This window comes from Mus caroli, chromosome 4, assembly GCF_900094665.2.
Source record: "Mus caroli chromosome 4, CAROLI_EIJ_v1.1, whole genome shotgun sequence".
Classification (NCBI taxonomy): domain Eukaryota; kingdom Metazoa; phylum Chordata; class Mammalia; order Rodentia; family Muridae; genus Mus; species Mus caroli.
Window position 1 is genome coordinate 56,247,496 of NC_034573.1, and position 18,394 is coordinate 56,265,889.

Consider the following 18,394-nt stretch of genomic DNA (forward strand, 5'->3'; position numbering starts at 1 on the left):
CCCAATTGTGAGATTGCAAGAACGTGCCCCCACCCACATCTAGCTTGTTATCGATCCTTAGGGATGGGATTCAGACCTCTGTGCTTGCTTAACAAGCGTTTTACTGACTATGATATCTCCTCATCTCCTTACTCACTCTTTTAAAAGATTCATATTTTAATCTAAATATGGAGACAATTTATAATAAGTGTAAAAATACAGTATTTTCTGTTTAGGTTTAGGATCAAGGTTAAATTTTATTACCATCTTATGTAAAGATCCATATTCAAATTCTCTCATGTATCACAAGGAATGATTTCTTTAAAAAGATTTTCTAACATCATCAAATTGAGAACATCTTTAAGGTTAAATAATACCAAACCAGTCAGTTGTCAGATTTCCTACATTAATCTTCTTCCTCAGATTGTTCTTCTGAGTGAATTTTCATATGTTTGGTAAGAGAAGCATTTTGCTTGAAGGCTTTACCACATTCAATACATTCATAGGGTTTCTCTCCAGTGTGGGATCTCTGATGAATAACAAGTTGTGATTTTGCATTGAAGGCTTTTCCACACTCATAACATTCAAAGGGTTTCTCCCCTGTATGAGTTCTCTGATGTACAATGAGGTGTGACTTCTGACTAAAGGCTTTCCCACATTCAACACACTCATAGGGTTTCTCCCCTGTGTGAACTCTCTGGTGTTGGGTAAGGCCTTCAATTTGTTTAAAGGCCTTACCACATTGATTACATTCAAAGGGGCAATCACCTGTATGAGTTCTCATATGGTAGGTAAGAGATGAGCTATGTCCAAAGGCTTTCCCACACTCATCACATTTATAAGGTTTCTCCTTTGTATGAGTTCTTTGATGTATAACTAGATGTGACTTTTTGCTAAAAGTTTTCCCACATTCATTACATTCAAATGGTTTCTCCCCTGTATGAATTCGCATATGTTTAGTCAGGGAGGAGCCATACTTGAAAGCTTTGCCACATTCGTTACATTCATATGGTATTTCACCTGTGTGTGTTCTCACATGTTCAGTAAGAGATGAATTATATCTAAAGGATTTGCCACATTCCTTACATTCATACGGCTTCTCACCCGTGTGAGATCTTAGGTGTTGCATAAGGTTTGAGCTGTGTCTAAAGGTTTTGCCACATTCATTACATTTGTAGGGCTTTTCTCCAGTATGGATTCTTAGATGGTCAGTGAGGGCGTGTTTATGACCGTGTGCTTTGCCACACTGTTCACACTCGTATGGTTTTTCCCCAGTGTGAGTTCTCTGATGTACAACAAGGTGGGACTTCTGGCTGAAAGCTATCCCACATTCATTACATTCATATGGTTTCTCCCCAGTGTGAGTTCTTTGATGGTCAAGGAGTCCCTGTTTATGGCTGAGGACCTTCCCACATTGGTTACATTCATAAGGTTTCCCAGAACCTGGGGCTTTGTCAGGTTTAGATGGAGTACGGCAGTGTGATTTCCGTTTCTCCCCGGTCTGAATTTTGTCTTCCTTGGTATGGGATGCACTATGACGGCATACTTTCTCACATTTTTTGCTGGTTTGGTTTTTGTCACCTTTATCAGACAACTTATTGTTGGGTAACTTGTCGAATTTCTTTCTAGTTGGAATTTCATCTTTGTTCACATCAGATGCAGAACGGCTGAGTGATTTCCTGTATTCATTAGCTGTGTCAGGTTTCCTTTTCAGAGAGTCTGAATTCTGATTCGAGTTCTTCCCACGGGAACTGGACTTAGGCAGTTTTTTCTCAGAAGGAGTGTGTTTTGAGTCGACACTTTTGTTCTCCAACAAACCATACTCACTGCTTTTCTTACTGTTGGAACTTTTCTTCCTGAGTGTCACTTCCTTAGTAAGTCTGCTTTGGGACTTCTGCTTTTCCTCCCTATGCTCATCATCTTGTTGGAGTTCTAAAATAGAATTAGAGACATTCTTGTGAGTTTCTGCACTCCCACTCAAGTACTTTATACGTTTCCTAAAGAGATGCCCTCCTTGTTTGGGGTTGAAAACTTACTCAACCCTAACTAGCAATGTAAAATAAGCATCAAGAACAAATGTCACTATCCTCTTGGACCTGATGGGAAGAAAGTGATAGTAAAACCAGGGGAAAGACCACTGAAGTAGTCATTAGGAAATGAGTTGGTTGCTTAGAAATAAGATTTTGTAACCTTGGATAGAAGGTGAAATAGACACAAGGAATACTGAACAGGCAATGCATTAAATTAAAAAAAAAAAAAAAAAAAAACTTTGTGATTATGCCAGGTACAGTGGTACATGCCTATTAATCCCAGTACTCAGGAGGCTGAAACAAGATACTTTTTCATATGTTTGAGATCAGTCTGGGCTACATAACAAGGCATTACTAGTCTTCCCATTGTGATTAAGATGATATGATGTAAGTACTACAAAAGCCATACTTATCCTAAGTAGTGAAAACCTCTTCAATACAAAGAATAAAACACCCACACACAGAAAGAAGCAGAAATGTAGGACTATTTGTTCTCAAGAACATAGTGTGCATAATTCCAATTGCCTTGTGACTTCCAAGTTGCCAGTTCTTGTTCCTGGTGGAGTTTGGCTAAAGTCTCTTCCCTTGGCTTATAAGAAGTGTACTCATGAGCTCTTCAATAAATCCCTCTCTTTTTACTAAGGCTAGCTTAAATAAACTAAAACAGAGAATACATCTACCAAGGAGAACTGAGGAACTAGTGGGTGCCTGTGGCTCTAAGCAGGGGAGGCTATTCCTCCCTCTCTTCCACAAGCAACGTAACAAGGACATTCTTACTAAACAATGTAGTGAAAACCTCTTCAATACAAAGAATAAAACACCCACACACAGAAAGAAGCAGAAATGTAGGACTATTTGTTCTCAAGAACATAGTGTGCATAATTCCAATTGCCTTGTGACTTCCAAGTTGCCAGTTCTTGTTCCTGGTGGAGTTTGGCTAAAGTCTCTTCCCTTGGCTTATAAGAAGTGTACTCATGAGCTCTTCAATAAATCCCTCTCTTTTTACTAAGGCTAGCTTAAATAAACTAAAACAGAGAATACATCTACCAAGGAGAACTGAGGAACTAGTGGGTGCCTGTGGCTCTAAGCAGGGGAGGCTATTCCTCCCTCTCTTCCACAAGCAACGTAACAAGGACATTCTTACTAAACAATAGATGACTCTGTAGTTCCCCTAAGTTCCCTAATTTTTTACAAAGTCATGAAACTCCTAGCAATTAGCTTGGGAAATGCTTTACACCATCTGCATTTACAGTGAGAATCTACCTGTTTTTCCAGTGACCTGTGGAGTACATGCCTTTGATCCTGTCACCATTCCAATACTTGATGGACAAGTCCAAGTTTATTTATGGCTCTAAGTACTTGCTTATGTTCTTTTCCCTACACATTGCACAATTATAAATTTAGAAACATCTTAAAAAATTGATCTTCTCTAAGACTACTCAGTAATAGCTCTCTGCATAGAAATAAAATAGGGAAATCATCTGACTTAAGAATTCTAAACATTTAAAGAGAGAAACAAATGAAAGAGTGAATAGCCACCTCAGTGATAAAAATAATTTTATATGGAGAAAATAAGGGTATCTGAATGGATGAATGAAATTCTCTCCTTTATGGAGGACATTTAAGAGATTGTGATTTGGGGTAGGCTATTGTGGCACACATCTTTAATCCCAGCACTCACAAGGCAGAGGCAGGCCTTATGAGTTCCAGACCAGTAGGGGCTACATAATAGAAATTCATGTTAGAAAAATAAGAGAGAGACAGAGATGCAGTCAGACAGAAACAGACACAGAAAGAACAGAGACAGCAGACACATATACAGACAGAGAGAAACACTCAGAGGCAGGGGGGGGGTGAAAATTAGATATAGTAGGGTAAGGGGCAGTCCAGAAAAGCTGAACTGTTAGCTGCTATTTCATCCAAGGACTCAAGAGATTCAGCACCCTGTGATAAAGAGATAAACAGGGCCCTCCAGGTAGCACAGCACACAAAGTCTTCTGACATGCAGTGATGATGGGGAAGACAGGGACAAATTTCCTTCTCAAAGTGGTCAGGCTTACACTTATTCTCTTGACATGTAAGAGTAAAACAATCTTTGCCTGTGTGTATACATGTTCACTTGTATATGTGTGCACCTATTTGTAGCAGAATTTTCCATGTCCAATCACTTTAATTATTAATACAACAAAAAGCCTGTGATTGAACAGGGAAAAGGGAGGTGGAGTGAAGAGTTGCAGAGATGGAGCCAGAGGAGATAGGTAGGGAGAGGAAGAAAGATGGAGCAGGAAGAAGACGATCTAGATTCTGTATGGCTTTAAATAGCTACAGGAAGCTATGAATATAATAAGAGGATAGAATAATTGGGATAACTTGTCTAATCTAGGTGGGCAGCTTGTTCATTATCAATTGGCTCATTATCAATTATTGTGTGGGCATCTTGTGAATTGATAATTTATTGACATATAAATCTGACTGGTTAATTATACGCTTCTAGAGTTTTGTTTTACTGGGCTAATGGGTATTGTGATATGCCCTTCCCCAAGCCTTGAGCAGGCTGAATCAGACCTTGTCTACCACAGGATAGCCAACCTAGGGTGGAGTCTTCTGACCTTAGGTAAAATCTACTGTCCTGCCACATCTGCAGCTTCCTGCAAGAAGCCACTACCTGCTGAGTAGCTGAGCTTGTTTTCCTGACCAGCTCCTGACAAGGTGGGGAATGGGTTTCCACCCTTTAACAATTCAGACTCAAGAATTAAAGTTGAGCCTTGATCAGAAAACTTTGCCTTTGCTCATTATTTCTTTCCTTTCAGGAACCCAGTAACCTGTGGCCACTAGTGGATACAAGTGCACTTGAACAAGGGACCTGAATACAGAAAAAACAACTGAGGGACACTGTCTTGGTGGAGCTCCACAGAAAACAGAAGAAAATGGTATCCTGCATGGTAAACAACATACAGAATTAATGTTAGCGCTACAAATTTGATCTTTGGAAGGCTGTTGATTGCAAGGGTACAAAAAGGATACAGGCTAGACTGAGTCAGCGTCTGCCCAATGCTAATATCAGCTAGGAGTTGACAGTGGAAAATGGGACTGGAAAATTCTAAACAGGCATTTGTCCACAGTCAAGAACTGCATCCGGCAAGAGGAGTAGGGCTTAAAATAAAATAGTAAAAAAACAAACAACAACAACAAAAGGAAGATGCTAGATAGACAAATGACATAAGAGAAAGAGAGATCAAGAGAGAAGAAAAATGGATTTCTTCTCGCTCAGAGCTCTCCCAAAGACAGAGGAAATCAAGAGACGTCCTGCTTTCTATCTGGCCCATACAGGAGACATCCTTAGTTCTGGTTACATCAAGTTCTCTACCCTTTCTGTATTGTCTGTCCTTAGTGCACCAATCTGTCCACGTGTCAATTTGTGTCTGTTTTTTTCTGAATGACTGTTGTTCTATGTTTCATATTGAAAAGAAAAAAGTGGTTAAATCTTTATCTGCTGGCTATCCATCTCTTGATTCAGTCTGTTTGCACAGAGGAGGCTGATTTAAGTTGCCCCACACTCTTAGCCAGGAGTCAAGCACAGCAGGAAAGGCCCTGCTGAAAAGCTGCTTTTAAAGGGGTCCCAGCTTCTTATGTTCTAAGGCAAATAAGCTGATAGCTGGTTTTTTTTCCTAGAAAAATGTCTGCAATTGTGATTATTGGGTTCAGCAAATGACAAAGTGCTTTTTCTCTTGAAATTATAGCTAGAAAAAGTAAAAATTCTTTGTTAGGTCTAAATTTATAAGATTCATGTAGCTGCTTCATTTGGTTTCTGACTGGTCTTAAAGGTATAAATATACTCTGCATGTCTTAGTCATAGAATATTGGCTTATAAGTTACTGGGTATGATTTTTAAAGTGTTACATTATTAACAAGAAAGTTAGCTTGAAACTGGTAACTCAGGGTTGGAGTCATTTTAAACAAAACACGTGGCATGAACCCCCAGGAAACTGTCATGCATTCATATATAAAAATTGGCAGCCAAACTTTACAATATGAAAGTAATGCTTTTGGTATTGATTTTAAAGAGAATGGATTGTTTAAAATTGGGTCTTGTTTTCCAAAGTTAGAATTATGCTTAAATATTGCAAAAAGAAACTGAATAATTATGGTTAAAATTGCCAGTGTTACATTGACTGCAGGTTTCAGTTTGATTGCAAGCTCAGGATTCTTAACTCACCCATATTTTGTAATTAGGATGATTGCAAGAGTAATAAAAGTTAAAAACAGCTGTGGCCAGTATGGACTTGCTGCCTCTTTTACACAAGCTTTATTGGATACGGTGGTAGAAGCAAAATTTAGCCCCCCAAGATTGGAAAGGAGATCTCAGTGAGAAATGATTTGGTATCAAACAGGCTCCAGATGAACTGTTTCAAGGAGTTTGTGTATAGGCTACTACAAACAGCTAGTAGAATTTTCGGGGACTCTCAAGCAGGGGTTCCTTTTGTTACACAATTGTCTTATGAGAACACTAATGCAGCTCCCTGCAGCCATCCGGTCATACAAAGTAAAGACTGACTTATCTTTATATATTCGTCTTTGTGCAGAAATTGGGGCCTCATACAATCAGGGTTTGGCTATGGTTGCTGTCTTGTAGGGGACGACAGTACGTACAAGCAATGCTTTCACAGCACCAAGTTTATAAGGAATGTTTTAAGTATAAATCATTTTAGGAAAGACTGTCCAAAAATTAGAGGCATAGACAGACAGTAGAATTACTCCCCTGGAATCTGTCCTTGCTGCAGGAGGGATAGTCTTGGGACCAGAACTCAGGCAGTATGCTCAGAAATATTTACATTTGAGTTAATGCAAAGCTCAGAGCATCCTCAGCAAGGCTTGTGTGCCATTACTTTTGTTTTGCAAACCCTACCTAGCAAAGTTTTGGGGGCCTTGCCTCTGGGAAATTATTTTTAAGCCAAAACAGCACTATTACAGACCTATCTAGGTGTTGTTGTAAAGTTTAAATTTAAGATTTATGAGAGATCAATGAGGCTGTGGAACTTGTAGATACATAATCTGTCCTGCCTACTCCATAAAGAATTATTATGAATTTGAAAGGTGTTATTCTTCCTTTGCATCCTGATCATTGTAAAGGGTTTGCTTCTAGTGAGCTTGTAATCATTGGAATGGTTTTGCCTCTAGGAATGGCTAATGGCCTTACATTATGTAAAAAAAAAAAAAAAATTGTCTCTGCTTCAATATAAGAAGCTAGGACTTTGAAACTTTCAGTGTATATTGTTTATTATATGGAGCATATTTTATTAGCTGATCCCACTGATGGCATTTTACTGCAAACCTTTGTTCTTATAAAACGAGCTTTAACATTTTGGGGAGTAGTTGCTGCTTCAGAAAAGATTCAGAGGCAATATCTTTTTCAATATTTGGGGCCTCAGTTATAATCCTAGAAAAATTGTAGTACAGAAAATTCAAGAAAGAAAAGATGATCTGTTTACTTCAAATTATTTTCAAAAGCTTCCAGGAGATATTAATTGGCTAAGACCTCACCTTAAACTCACCACAGGAGGACCTAAGCCTTCTGTGGATGTTATCAAGGGGGATGCAAATTAACTGATGAGAGTCAAAAGGCTTTGCAGAAAGTAGAGGAAGCGTCTGTAATCAATTGTTATCAATTGTAATCAAATGTTAATTATTCTTACTCAATGTGCCCACAGCAATTCTTTGGCAAAAGAGAGCATTAATGTGGATTCATCTTTCTTCATCTCCAAGTAAAGTTTTAACATCCAGTTATGAAGCTGTTGTGGTGTTAATAAAAACTATAGGATAGAATCGTGAAAGTATTTTGGAAAGAATGTCTTAAAACCTGACAGGACATCTATTCCTTGTTTCAAATAGCAATTAAATTGGTTATTAACAATATTGATATTTGGCATATTGCATAACAAACTTTTCAAGCAAAATTGATAATCATTATCCAAAAGATAAGTTGTTAAAATTTGCTCATATGCATGCTTTTGTATTTCCTGTAAATTTATGTATGCATCCCATAAAGAATACATCTACTGTATTTATAAACAGCCCTTCTATGGGAGAGAAGTATATGTGATTGGATCACATGTTTATTCTCGTGAGTTTCCTCCTGCTTCAGCACAAATAAGTGAACTATGTGCTGTAGTCATTTTTAAAGTGCTAAAATCAAAGCTTTTAATTTGTATTCTGATAGCCAACAATTTAATGTCAACAGTTTAATGTTACCCATATTAGTGGGATTCCTTATAATTCTCAGGGACAAGGAATTGTTGAACATGTGCATCACACTCTGAGAACTATATATAGCTCAGGGCTTACAATTGCTTGAAATTGTTCCTTTTTAAATACTGCTAATTCTCAAATTTTGCAATTGTTTATGCATATACAACTTAATTTAAGAGAAAGTACTGCTCCGTTAAAGTACTGTCTTTGGCCATTTAAGAACTCATCCTGGGCTGCCTGGACAAGACCCCTTAAGGCAATGCCACAGAAGATTTGTTATTGCAAATGTTACCCATATTACTGGGATTCCTTATAATTCTCAGGGACAAGAAATTGTTGAAAATGCACATCACACTCTGAAAATTTAGCTTTTAAAATAGCTAGAGAGATGGCTCAGCGGTTAAGAGCACTGATTGCTGCTCTTCCAGAAGTCCTGAGTTCAATTCCCAGCAACCACATGTTGGCTCACAACCATCTGTAATGGAATCGGATGCCTTCTTCTGGAGTGTCTGAAGACAGCCACAGTGTACTCATATACAGAAAATAAATAAATAAGTCTTTAAAAAAAAACAAAAAAACAAAAAGCAGGGAATTATACCCTCCAAGGTCACCAAAGCACATCTTGCCTTTGCCTTATTTTTTCTTTTTTTAATTTTTTGCAAACTGATGCTAACGGTCAGTCTACAGCAGATCGCTGTTGGCATCTTGTCACTTCCAGCTCATATGCCATGGTTAGACTAGGGGCGGGGGGCGGGGGGACCTAACTAATACATGGAATTATCCTGACCCTGTTTTAATATGGGGGAGGTTCTGTTTGTGTTTTTTCACAAGAAGACGACAAAGCCTGATGGCTGCCTGAAAAATTGATTTGTCAAGTAGACACAGATTCTGAGTCTTCTAGTAAGTATGATTCCAATTATAAAGCCAGCTAAAAAATCTTTATCAGCCAGCTGAGTTAATTTGGAGCATAGCTTCCACTATTTCCTGAGAAGTAACAGTTTTTTCTGCTGATTCTCAAAGCCACCTCCCCAACCAGACCTTGGGCATCATCATTACTAATTTGCAACTGAACTGAATACCTGGGACATCCCCACAGACTTTAATCCTGTAGCTTTTAACCTTTGACTTTGTATTTTAAGCAGGTTGGTTATTTCCATACATTCTCACCTTCAGCAAAGCTCACATATGGCAGTTATTCATCACTATGAAGAGATGCATTGAGCACATATTGTGGCTTTGGTCTGAATGGGAAAAAGGTGTGCTATGAGGGCCAGCAGCCAAAGATGGGCCACTGATGAGTCTATGACTCTTACCAACCTAAGACAGAGGCATGTGCCAAGAGGCCCTGTTTGTTCAAATAAACACTAAAAGGCCGAATTTGTGCAAAGTAAGCTGTGCATGGCCTCCAGGATGGGTAAGAGAGAGTCTAGGCCCAATCCTAAGCCAAGAGCAGCTGCCAGCCAACTTAATTCCTGGGCCAGACCATGGAGCATAAGTATATTTTATGCCCCAGTCCAGCTAATTTTAATAAATAAAAAGGGAGGAATTGTGCCCTCCCCGCCCCCCAGCCTTGAGCAGGCTGAATCAGACCTTGTTTTGCCACAGTCTGCTAGCCCACCTAGGGTGGAGTCTTCCAACCTAGGTGAAGTCTATAGTCCTGCCACATCGGCAGTTTCCTGCAAGAAGCCACTACCTGCTGAGCAGCCAAGCTTTTCTTCCTGACAAGATCCTGGCAAAGTGGGGATGGGTTTCCCCCTTTAAAATTTCAGACTCAAGAATTAAAGTTGAGCCTTGATCAGAGAACTATGTCTTGGCTCGTTATTTCTCTCACTGTCCTTCCTACCCATCCCCACTTTCCTTTCAGGAACCCAGTAACCCATTACCACTGGTGGCTGCATTGTGACAACTAACCAAGAGGTGGGTGATCATTGCATGGGACTGATGTGGCAATGACCCACCGGTGAGAACTTAGCGAGCTGGGTGGAAAGATTTTGAAGCTCCAAGCCAGCGAGTCTGCTGAGATGAGAACACCCTGCTGGTGCCATGTAGCCCACCAGTGCCCAGCATAGCGTAGGAACTTGCCATTACATTTTAATATTTCCCACAACATATATCCATGTGCCCATGCATGTGGAAGCCAGTTTGACATCAAGGCATTCCTAGATTGTTTTCTTCATCTTATGTTTGCAACAAGGTTTCTCACCAAACACAGAGCTCTCCAGTTGGCTAGACATGCTGGCCAGCAAATCCCAGGCTCTGTTCTCCACCTCCTTGGTCCTAGATTACAGGTATGTACCCTCAGGCACTGCTTGTTACATGGAGGTTGAAGAGCTGACCTCAGATTTATGCTTATGTGGCCAGTACTTTACAAACTGAGCCATCTCCCTAGTCCCATAACCAACTTCTTACAACTGAACAGTTGCTGTTGCAACTGATATCCACTCCCCCAAAAGACAGAAAGCATGAAAAGACAACATGACTATGAAGGGATTGTGAATCACAGTCCTAGTATGTAACAAGATCATACCAGAGCAGATCTGGGTGTGATAGAATAATAATTGATTAAGGCTGGAACCATTTTCTCTTCTTTTCCTTTTTTTGTTTTGTTTTGTTTTGTTTTGATTTGATTTTTTGTTTTTCAAGCCAGGGTTTCTTTGTATAGTCCTGGCTGTCCTTGAATTTTCTCTGTATACCAGACTGGCCTCAAACTTACATAGATCTCTCTGCCTATGCCTCCTGAGTGTTGAGATTAGAAGTGTGTATCCCCTTTCCCAGGAAAATAATTTTCTTAATTTGAGACAGCAACTAGAACCTGAATTTTAATAGAAACCAAATGTAACTTCAGAAACGTAAGCATAGGCTCACTGGGCCATGCAAGTACAGGTAAGGCTTATCAGTAACATATAAGAAGAATTAAGAAAAAGTAGACTCATTAAATCCTCCTAAGAACTAGACTTAGAGATCAGATAAACTTGATTCATGTAGTATCAGTGACAACTAAGAAAAACAAACAAACAAGTGGGACTTGACAAGAGGATCTCGGAAACCAGGGCTAAAATCTGAGGACAAAAGCAGGGGGGATGAAGGGAGCCTCTGACTGATAAACACGAGACTTTTTCATAGGCGACTCTTAAAGAGTCTCCTACAAGCAGCTCCAATAAGAAGGTACAACAAAGACATCGAAGATGCCCATCTAGAAGCTGCTAGTGTAGAAAAATTACCTTGTATTTGCGTAATGGGAGATCTTTTTGAAAGAGGTACAATAGAGGACTAGAACACCTTAAGGGACCATCAGCAAAGTAAAGGGAGCTGGTAACTCACCTGTTTAAAGACATGGCAAGAACTTAAGGTTGACAGCTATTAGCATGGGCACTAGAGGGCAAGAGGGTTGAATAGAGATAGTACTAGTCACTTCTCTATTGCTTTGATAAAACACTGTGACCAAATCAACAGGTGGGAAGGGGTTTATGGTTTCAGAGAGATATAAGTCTCTCTCTATAGTCATGGCAGGGAGACATGGCAGCAAGGGACTGTCACAGAGCAGAAAGCTGAAAGTAGGCAACAGGCCACACCTCCTAAACCTCCCCAAACAGTACCACCAACTGGGTGATGTCTCAAATGCCTAAGACTATGGGGGTACATCTCAGTCAAATAATCCCAGGGATTAAGGGCAGATGGACATGATGCTGTCTTACAGAACAGGGGTACAAGGAGTTTTGTAGTTGAAGGAAGGAAACAAAATTATTAGGAGCAGGGGTATTCATCATTCCCAGAGATGCAGAAAAAAAGACTGATCTAAGAATGTCTGAATTCATTAAGAGAAAATATGACACATTAGGGAACTGGTGTGCAGGTAGAAGACAGGGAAATTGAGGATTCTTTTTTTAGATTTGGTAAACAGAAATGAGATTGAGAGTTAAGAGCTCAGCGATGGGCATACAGGAAGGAAAGGGGTTAGGGGAAGGAGCTGGGCACTTCAGGCTGCTGAGCCCTGGGCTTCAGCTTTCCCCCTATCACAGAATGGTGACTGATTATACTTTTGCTCTTTATGAAAGAACATGCCTCTCTAGCTCCTCAGTAGCATGGCATTTGGAATTGCAGCACCTCTCCTATGAAGAGATGATGCATGCCTACCCTCTGAGCCAGATGCTTAAATGTAGCTACAATGGACAGCTACCACATCCAAGCAGTGATTCCTTACAAGGATTAATTAAGTGGTTTCATTCACCCTTTTTTCTTCTTCTTCTCCATAAAATAAGAGCTTGTCATGAGCCTCTCATGTGGACAGGTTTATAGAAAAAAGAGATATCAGAATCTCCAAAGAAAACATCTGTACTTTGAATTCCTTTTCTCCTGAGAGATTCTGGTGGTTTTGTTTTGTTTTGTTTTGTTGGTTTTTTTTTTCCTACTAGTTCCTGGTTAAGAAAAGAAAACCTAGGACTTTTAAGGAAAAAAAAAATTTTTTTCCATATTGGGAATTAAATCTAGGTCCTTGTGAGAAATCACTCTATTCTGAGCTGTATTCCCAGCTCTAATAAAAGATTACAAATTACTCTTTGAAGAATTCCAAACTTACTGCCAAGAAACTAAAAACTTACTTGCACTTGTTCCTGCCTTCTTGGGCCTTGCTATTTTGTCCAGACTACTTGGGCTGGTTTTTTTCCCCTTTCCCGATGATGGTTCTTCTTCTTCCAACTTGGAGACTATGTCTTGTTTGGTATCTTGATTTCCTACTCATAAGAAATGAGACACTGAGTGTTGGAACAACCAACTCAGAAATCAAGCGCTGATGATGTCTGTACTTAGGGTCTTTCAAGGCTAATAAACATATATGATTTCTAATATTTCAAAATAAGGATGCCCATGTACCTCAACTGAGAAAACCTTCCCTTTTGGATGCAATGGCACAAACATCATCCCTGGTACTGAAAAGCGATTAAAACTCCCTGACCAACCATCATTATCAACCTACGACCACTGCCACCACCACCACCACCACCACTACCAAAATAAAATAAAATTAAACAAAACAAGAAAGCATCAAGGATTTGAGAAAGAAGGGATTGCAGTGAACATGTTCTGGGTGGTGGGGAACTGTCCTTACCCATGGAGTCTGGATTGCTGCAGTTCTCTAGCTTCGTATCCTTGTACACATTTCTCTGCACAGGTTCCAGCTGCTCCCATTCCTTCTAAGTAAAAGCCACAGATAAATCTATGAATGTTACTGATTCCTATCATATTCTAGATTCCTATCATATGCCTACATATTCCTATCATATTCTCAGTCTGGCACTTCTTAAATCTCCACATTCCTGAGTTTCTTCTCACCTCAACTATTCACTATTGCCCACAATACACATTTAAACATGCTCTCTTAACATGTAAAGGCAACCCTCACAGACCAGCAATGTGTGACTTGGATCTGTCACTAATCTCCACCTCACAGACTTCCAGTCTAACTCTTAATAACCCCCAACACTCACGGCCACAGTGCTCCAAATAGCCAGGTCAGTACAATTCTCCTTAATCATATGAGTAATTTTAACAACAACAACTCCCAACACAGCACTTACCCACAGGTTCCTCAATCACAGAGTCCCACAAGGCACATTGATCTCTAACTCCCAGAAGTCCCCAAATATCTAATCTGACCAATCCCAACTCACTGATACCAATAGAATTCTTTAACATTACAGAAACCCTACTCTCTGTCAGCAAACTCCATCTCTAGCCTATTTACTTTAAATAAAACTCACCATTCTCCCAGGGATCCTGCACCTTACAGTAATATCAAGTAGAGGCTGTGTTTAATTTTTCTCCATGGCTCATGTACCTTAGGATCTAATGATAGACGGAAACAATTGTTTCCACCAATTCTTAACTACGTTCACTGTCTCAAGTCTGTTTACAGACTCACCAGATTTTAATACAGTAACCTTTAGTGATTCAATAGGAAGATACCTGTAATCACAGGTATCTTCCTGTATTCAATAGGAAGATACCTGTAATCACAGGTATATTTCATTACAGCTAAGGACTCATAGCAAATCAATTAATCAGGATTGGATGAAGTCTGTGTGAAAGCAAACCCAGGCATCCAAGAATCCTTTCCCAGTAGAGTCACACAGAACACACTAATTCCTTCAGAAACAAGTTTTGGACACACATGTGAAATGGGTTGGAAAGCTCCAGCAAAGGTCCAAAGAGATTTTTACTGGGGGGGAAGGAGGAGGCTGGGTTCTATCAGAACCAGCTACTTGCATATACAAAAATCCTAGACTCCATTTCCTGAAGCCCAAAAGCTAATCTCAATCTCATTATCTATATTAATTCACCATGTTCACATTCAGATGTACTCTCAATGTGATTTAATTTTTCCAGTATAACTCCAAATTGTCACTATAATCTGTCTTTGACCATTGCAGTAAACTTCTGACCTCTGGCACCTACTTGACCTGTAGTTCATCTTCCATAGAGTAACCAGTGATGATCTTTTTGATGTATCAATCAGATCAAATCACTTCCTTGCTTAAACCCAGTGGTTTATACATCTAACATAGCCAATATGATCTTACATGATCTAGAACCTTGTACCACTGATATCCTATTTTTCTACTTCCCCTGTGTGTGTTCCAGCCACAATTTGTTTTTCTTTTACTATAACAAGAAGTTAATTTCTATCTTAAGGCTTTAGCAATTGACATTCTTCTTTGAATATTTTTGGATCTCTGCATTAACCACTGTTCAAATCAACTGCCATTTCTTTAAAGATTATTTTTAAATTTTATTTACATTTCTGTTTTGTTTTGTTTAAAGATTGATTTATTTTATGTATATGAGTACACTATTGCTCTCTTCAGACACACAGGAAGAGGGCATCAGATCCCATTACAGATGGTTGTGAGCTACCATGTGGTTGCTGGGAATTGAACTCAGGACCTCTGGAAGAGCAGTCAGCGCTCTTAACCAGCCCCTTCTTTTAAGATTAACTTGAGAAACAAACACTTCCATTCTTTACTCTCTACCACATCATCCTCTTTTACTTTCTTCATAGCAGTTACCTTTGCCTGGAATTATCTTACTTACACGTATATTTACATTTTATTGTCTCTTTTCTGTTTCTCAAATTTAAAAGTCAGACTCGGAGGTGGGGGAGGGGCAGGGGAGAGAGAGAGAGAGAGAGAGAGAGAGAGAGAGAGAGAGAGAGACAGCGAAGTTGGGCGAAGAGATGCCTCAGTTGTTAAGAGCACTGGCTGCTCTTCCAGAGGACCTGGGTTCAATTCCCACCCACATGGCAGTCTGTAACCCCAGTTCCAAGGGATCTGACACCATCACACCAATGCACATACGGTAAAATTAAATAAATTATTTTTAAAAAGAGACTGGCCCTATATGTTGCTACTTAAAATTCTCTGGCATAAAATAGGTGTTCATCTTATACTCTGTTTTACAATTTTCTAACCATTGACACTCAAATATCCCTCAGTCACTAACCTTCGTAAACCTCCCCTACATAGATAGAAGTTCCCAATTACCATTCTTCAAGAACAGTCACTAACCTCCACTCAACTCCAGTGACCTTACAGAACCTTCTATCATTAAACCTTGAAAACTCACAAAGCCTTGGCCTCAGAATCCTAATAATTATTAATAATTCCTACCAAGAACCCCATCACTAAAGGGACAGTTAGGACTACTGATACCCTTTCTCCCTAGATGACAATCTGCCATCCAAATAGGCACTTCAATATAAGACTTCTTGTATTCCACCAACTGTCATCTGCTCATTAGCCTCCAGGTTCCCCGCCTCACTGCCAGTCATAGCACACAAAACGGGGACTCTTAAAGACATTGCTTATTAGACTTCCAGAAATACCACCTTTACTGACCCCAAGGGCTCAACTTCTAATCCTCACATATTCCGAATGAACCAGTTCTCCAAATCTCAATACTGCCCCTCTCACAGCGCAGCCTGTTACCTAAAACACCAGCTCCCAAACAGTTCAAATTCTAATCCTTGTAGGGCTTCCCGTCTGTAATACATCACAAAGCCCTCATTTCAGATCTTGCTAGCTTTCCAGACCCAGACTCAGTCACTGTGACTGTTACAGATGCCTCCCCGCTCCCAAGCATCACTTACCTAGGCAGATCCGTCAAAATACTGATTTCCTAAAATTACAGCAATCCCCAACTCCAGATGCCCCCAATATCACGGGCACTTAATACTCCATATGCCCATAAAACCCCAATACCTTGGTCCCTTAGAACACCGGCCTCCCAAAAAGACTATTCAACAACGACGCCACAGATTCTCAAATCTCGTCCACTAGGACTCCAGTCACCCTCCAATCACCGACAACCAAACCAACCCCAAGCCCTTACCGCCCTCACCGCATCGCTTTCCGCAGGCTCGGATGTAGCCATCTCCTCCGGACGCCTGGCTTTGTCCGCACTCCTCCGACCCAGCGCCTCTGGCTTTGTCAGGTCCTCGATGGAGTCAGAGGCCGATATGGCGGCCACCCCGGGCACCGCTTCAGAGGGTCCGGGGGCTTCGATGGCGGAGACCTGCGGAGATTGCTTGTGGGCGCGGCCATCTTGGCATGGACCCCGCCGTACAGCGGAGGCGCGGGCGCCTCTGGGATCACTGTGCCGGCAGGACTGGCGACTCGTGAGTCCTGGTTCCCGGAGCTGCGACGTGTCCCAGGCAGGAAGTGCTCAGAGGAGCTGCTGCGCGGGACACGCACCCCAGAACCTAAACCCCGGAGGCGCGGGGAGGCCTCGCCTCGGGGGTTCTGTTAACAGAACTCGGAATTGCTTTTCCAAAGGGTTTTCCAATTGCCGTTGCCGGGGAAACCCGGGAAGCAGGATGACGCATCCAGAAAGAGAAAGAAACCAGAAAAGCTGGTCTAGACTAGTAACGTTGACTTACAGAGAGAAGACATTTATCGCTAAGACATAGGAAAAATTCTTTGGATTACTGTTATAATGGAGAGGGGAGGGAAGAGGCAGACAGCGAACACTCTCACTCCTGGTGAGAGCCCAGCACTGGGGAAGACATTTCCTCAGAACTGCACAGCTGTTAAAATGACTTCTCAGTGCACCACTTAACAAGCTCATTGCGTTCACTTAGCAGTTTTTATGTAGAATTTTTGATATGTAAATATGTACAATCCACGTGCAGGATGAAGAACAGGACTACACAACCTTCATCCCCCTCCTCAGTTTGGATTCGCAGTAGGGCAGAGAGATTACTGCAAAAGCGTGGTTTCTCTTTGATTGACTCAACACCCCTATTGGAAAATGGATCCAGTGAGGAGACTGCCTGCAATCCCATTACGCAGGAAGCAGGGGCAGAGTGTTTTCAAGACAAGCCTTGTTATATAGAGTGAACTTGAGGTTAGCGTGAGCTATCCAAAGCACTTGTCTCAAAGGGGCAAAATAAAATAAGGGTTTTTATAGCTTTATTCAATGTACAGCGGGAGAAAGAACAGAACTGATTTGTGGAGGCCAGAGTATAAATATAAGAGTTAGTTCTCTCTTTATGGGGATCCAGGGACTTCACTCCGTTCTCCAAACTTACCTACCACAATGGTTGCTATTTACACTCCGAGCCTTCTCACAGGCACTAACATTTTAAGCTTCGCTGGTTTTCCTGAAGTCCCCTTCTGAAGACAGAACCTAGGGCCTTGTGCTTACTAGGCAACTAACTACTCTGTACTGAGCTAAAACTCAAAGCCCAAATTAAACCTGTTTTGCATGCCGCCCCCGCCCTGTCTGCTTGTCTCCCTTAGTTGCACCTCCTGTTCTTGAGCCTCTGGTTATGGGGTATCCACCAGAGAAGACTGCTCAGACATGGGTTCAAGCCAACAGAAAAGCTAGCCAGTGACTTCCCTGGGTATTTGGGATCCCAGTGTAACACTGAGCCTTCCTCGGGATGTGCTTTTAAGTACAAAAAACCATGTTCTGGGTTGACATATTTCGGCTAACAAAAACAGTTAGCCAGAAACAGAACTGCAGAAGCAAAAAAGCAAGGAACTTAGCGTTTGTATACATAGCACCAGACCAACCTCCAACACTTTCTTTAACCTTTCTCACCTCCCTCCCCGCCCCCGCCTCCCCCCACCTCCAGGAGAGAAAAG

At 40.9% G+C, this 18,394-nt stretch overlaps 1 protein-coding gene across 9 annotated transcripts; it reads right to left on the bottom strand.

Moving 5' to 3' along the window:
- Nucleotides 1-210: 210 nt before the first annotated feature.
- On the bottom strand, nt 211-17,080 carry Zfp37 (ZFP37 zinc finger protein). 9 transcript variants are annotated; one of them, XM_021160904.2, is made up of 4 exons: nt 16,647-17,080; nt 13,360-13,441; nt 12,854-12,985; nt 211-1,911 (listed from the first exon to the last, which is right to left on the bottom strand). In XM_021160904.2, the coding sequence occupies exons 1-4, from the start codon at nt 16,677-16,679 to the stop codon at nt 386-388; spliced, it is 1,773 nt and encodes a 590-aa protein (XP_021016563.1). In that variant the 5' UTR covers nt 16,680-17,080; the 3' UTR covers nt 211-385. The 9 variants fall into 9 exon arrangements, with proteins under 9 accessions (XP_021016563.1, XP_021016569.1, XP_029332717.1 ...); XM_021160910.2 differs by having other exon boundaries at nt 221-1,911; nt 13,360-13,444; XM_029476857.1 differs by having other exon boundaries at nt 221-1,911; nt 16,638-17,080.
- Nucleotides 17,081-18,394: the final 1,314 nt, after the last annotated feature.

Coding starts and splice junctions, on each gene's coding strand:
- Zfp37 (XM_021160909.2), bottom strand. CDS start 16,679: ATGGCTACATCCGAGCCTGCGGAAAGCGATGCGGTGAGGGCG. Junction 12,986..13,359: donor CAGCAATCCAGACTCCATGG/GTAAGGACAGTT, acceptor TCTTATGAGTAG/GAAATCAAGATACCAAACAA. Junction 1,912..12,853: donor GAAGGCAGGAACAAGTGCAA/GTAAGTTTTTAG, acceptor ATTCTATTTTAG/AACTCCAACAAGATGATGAG.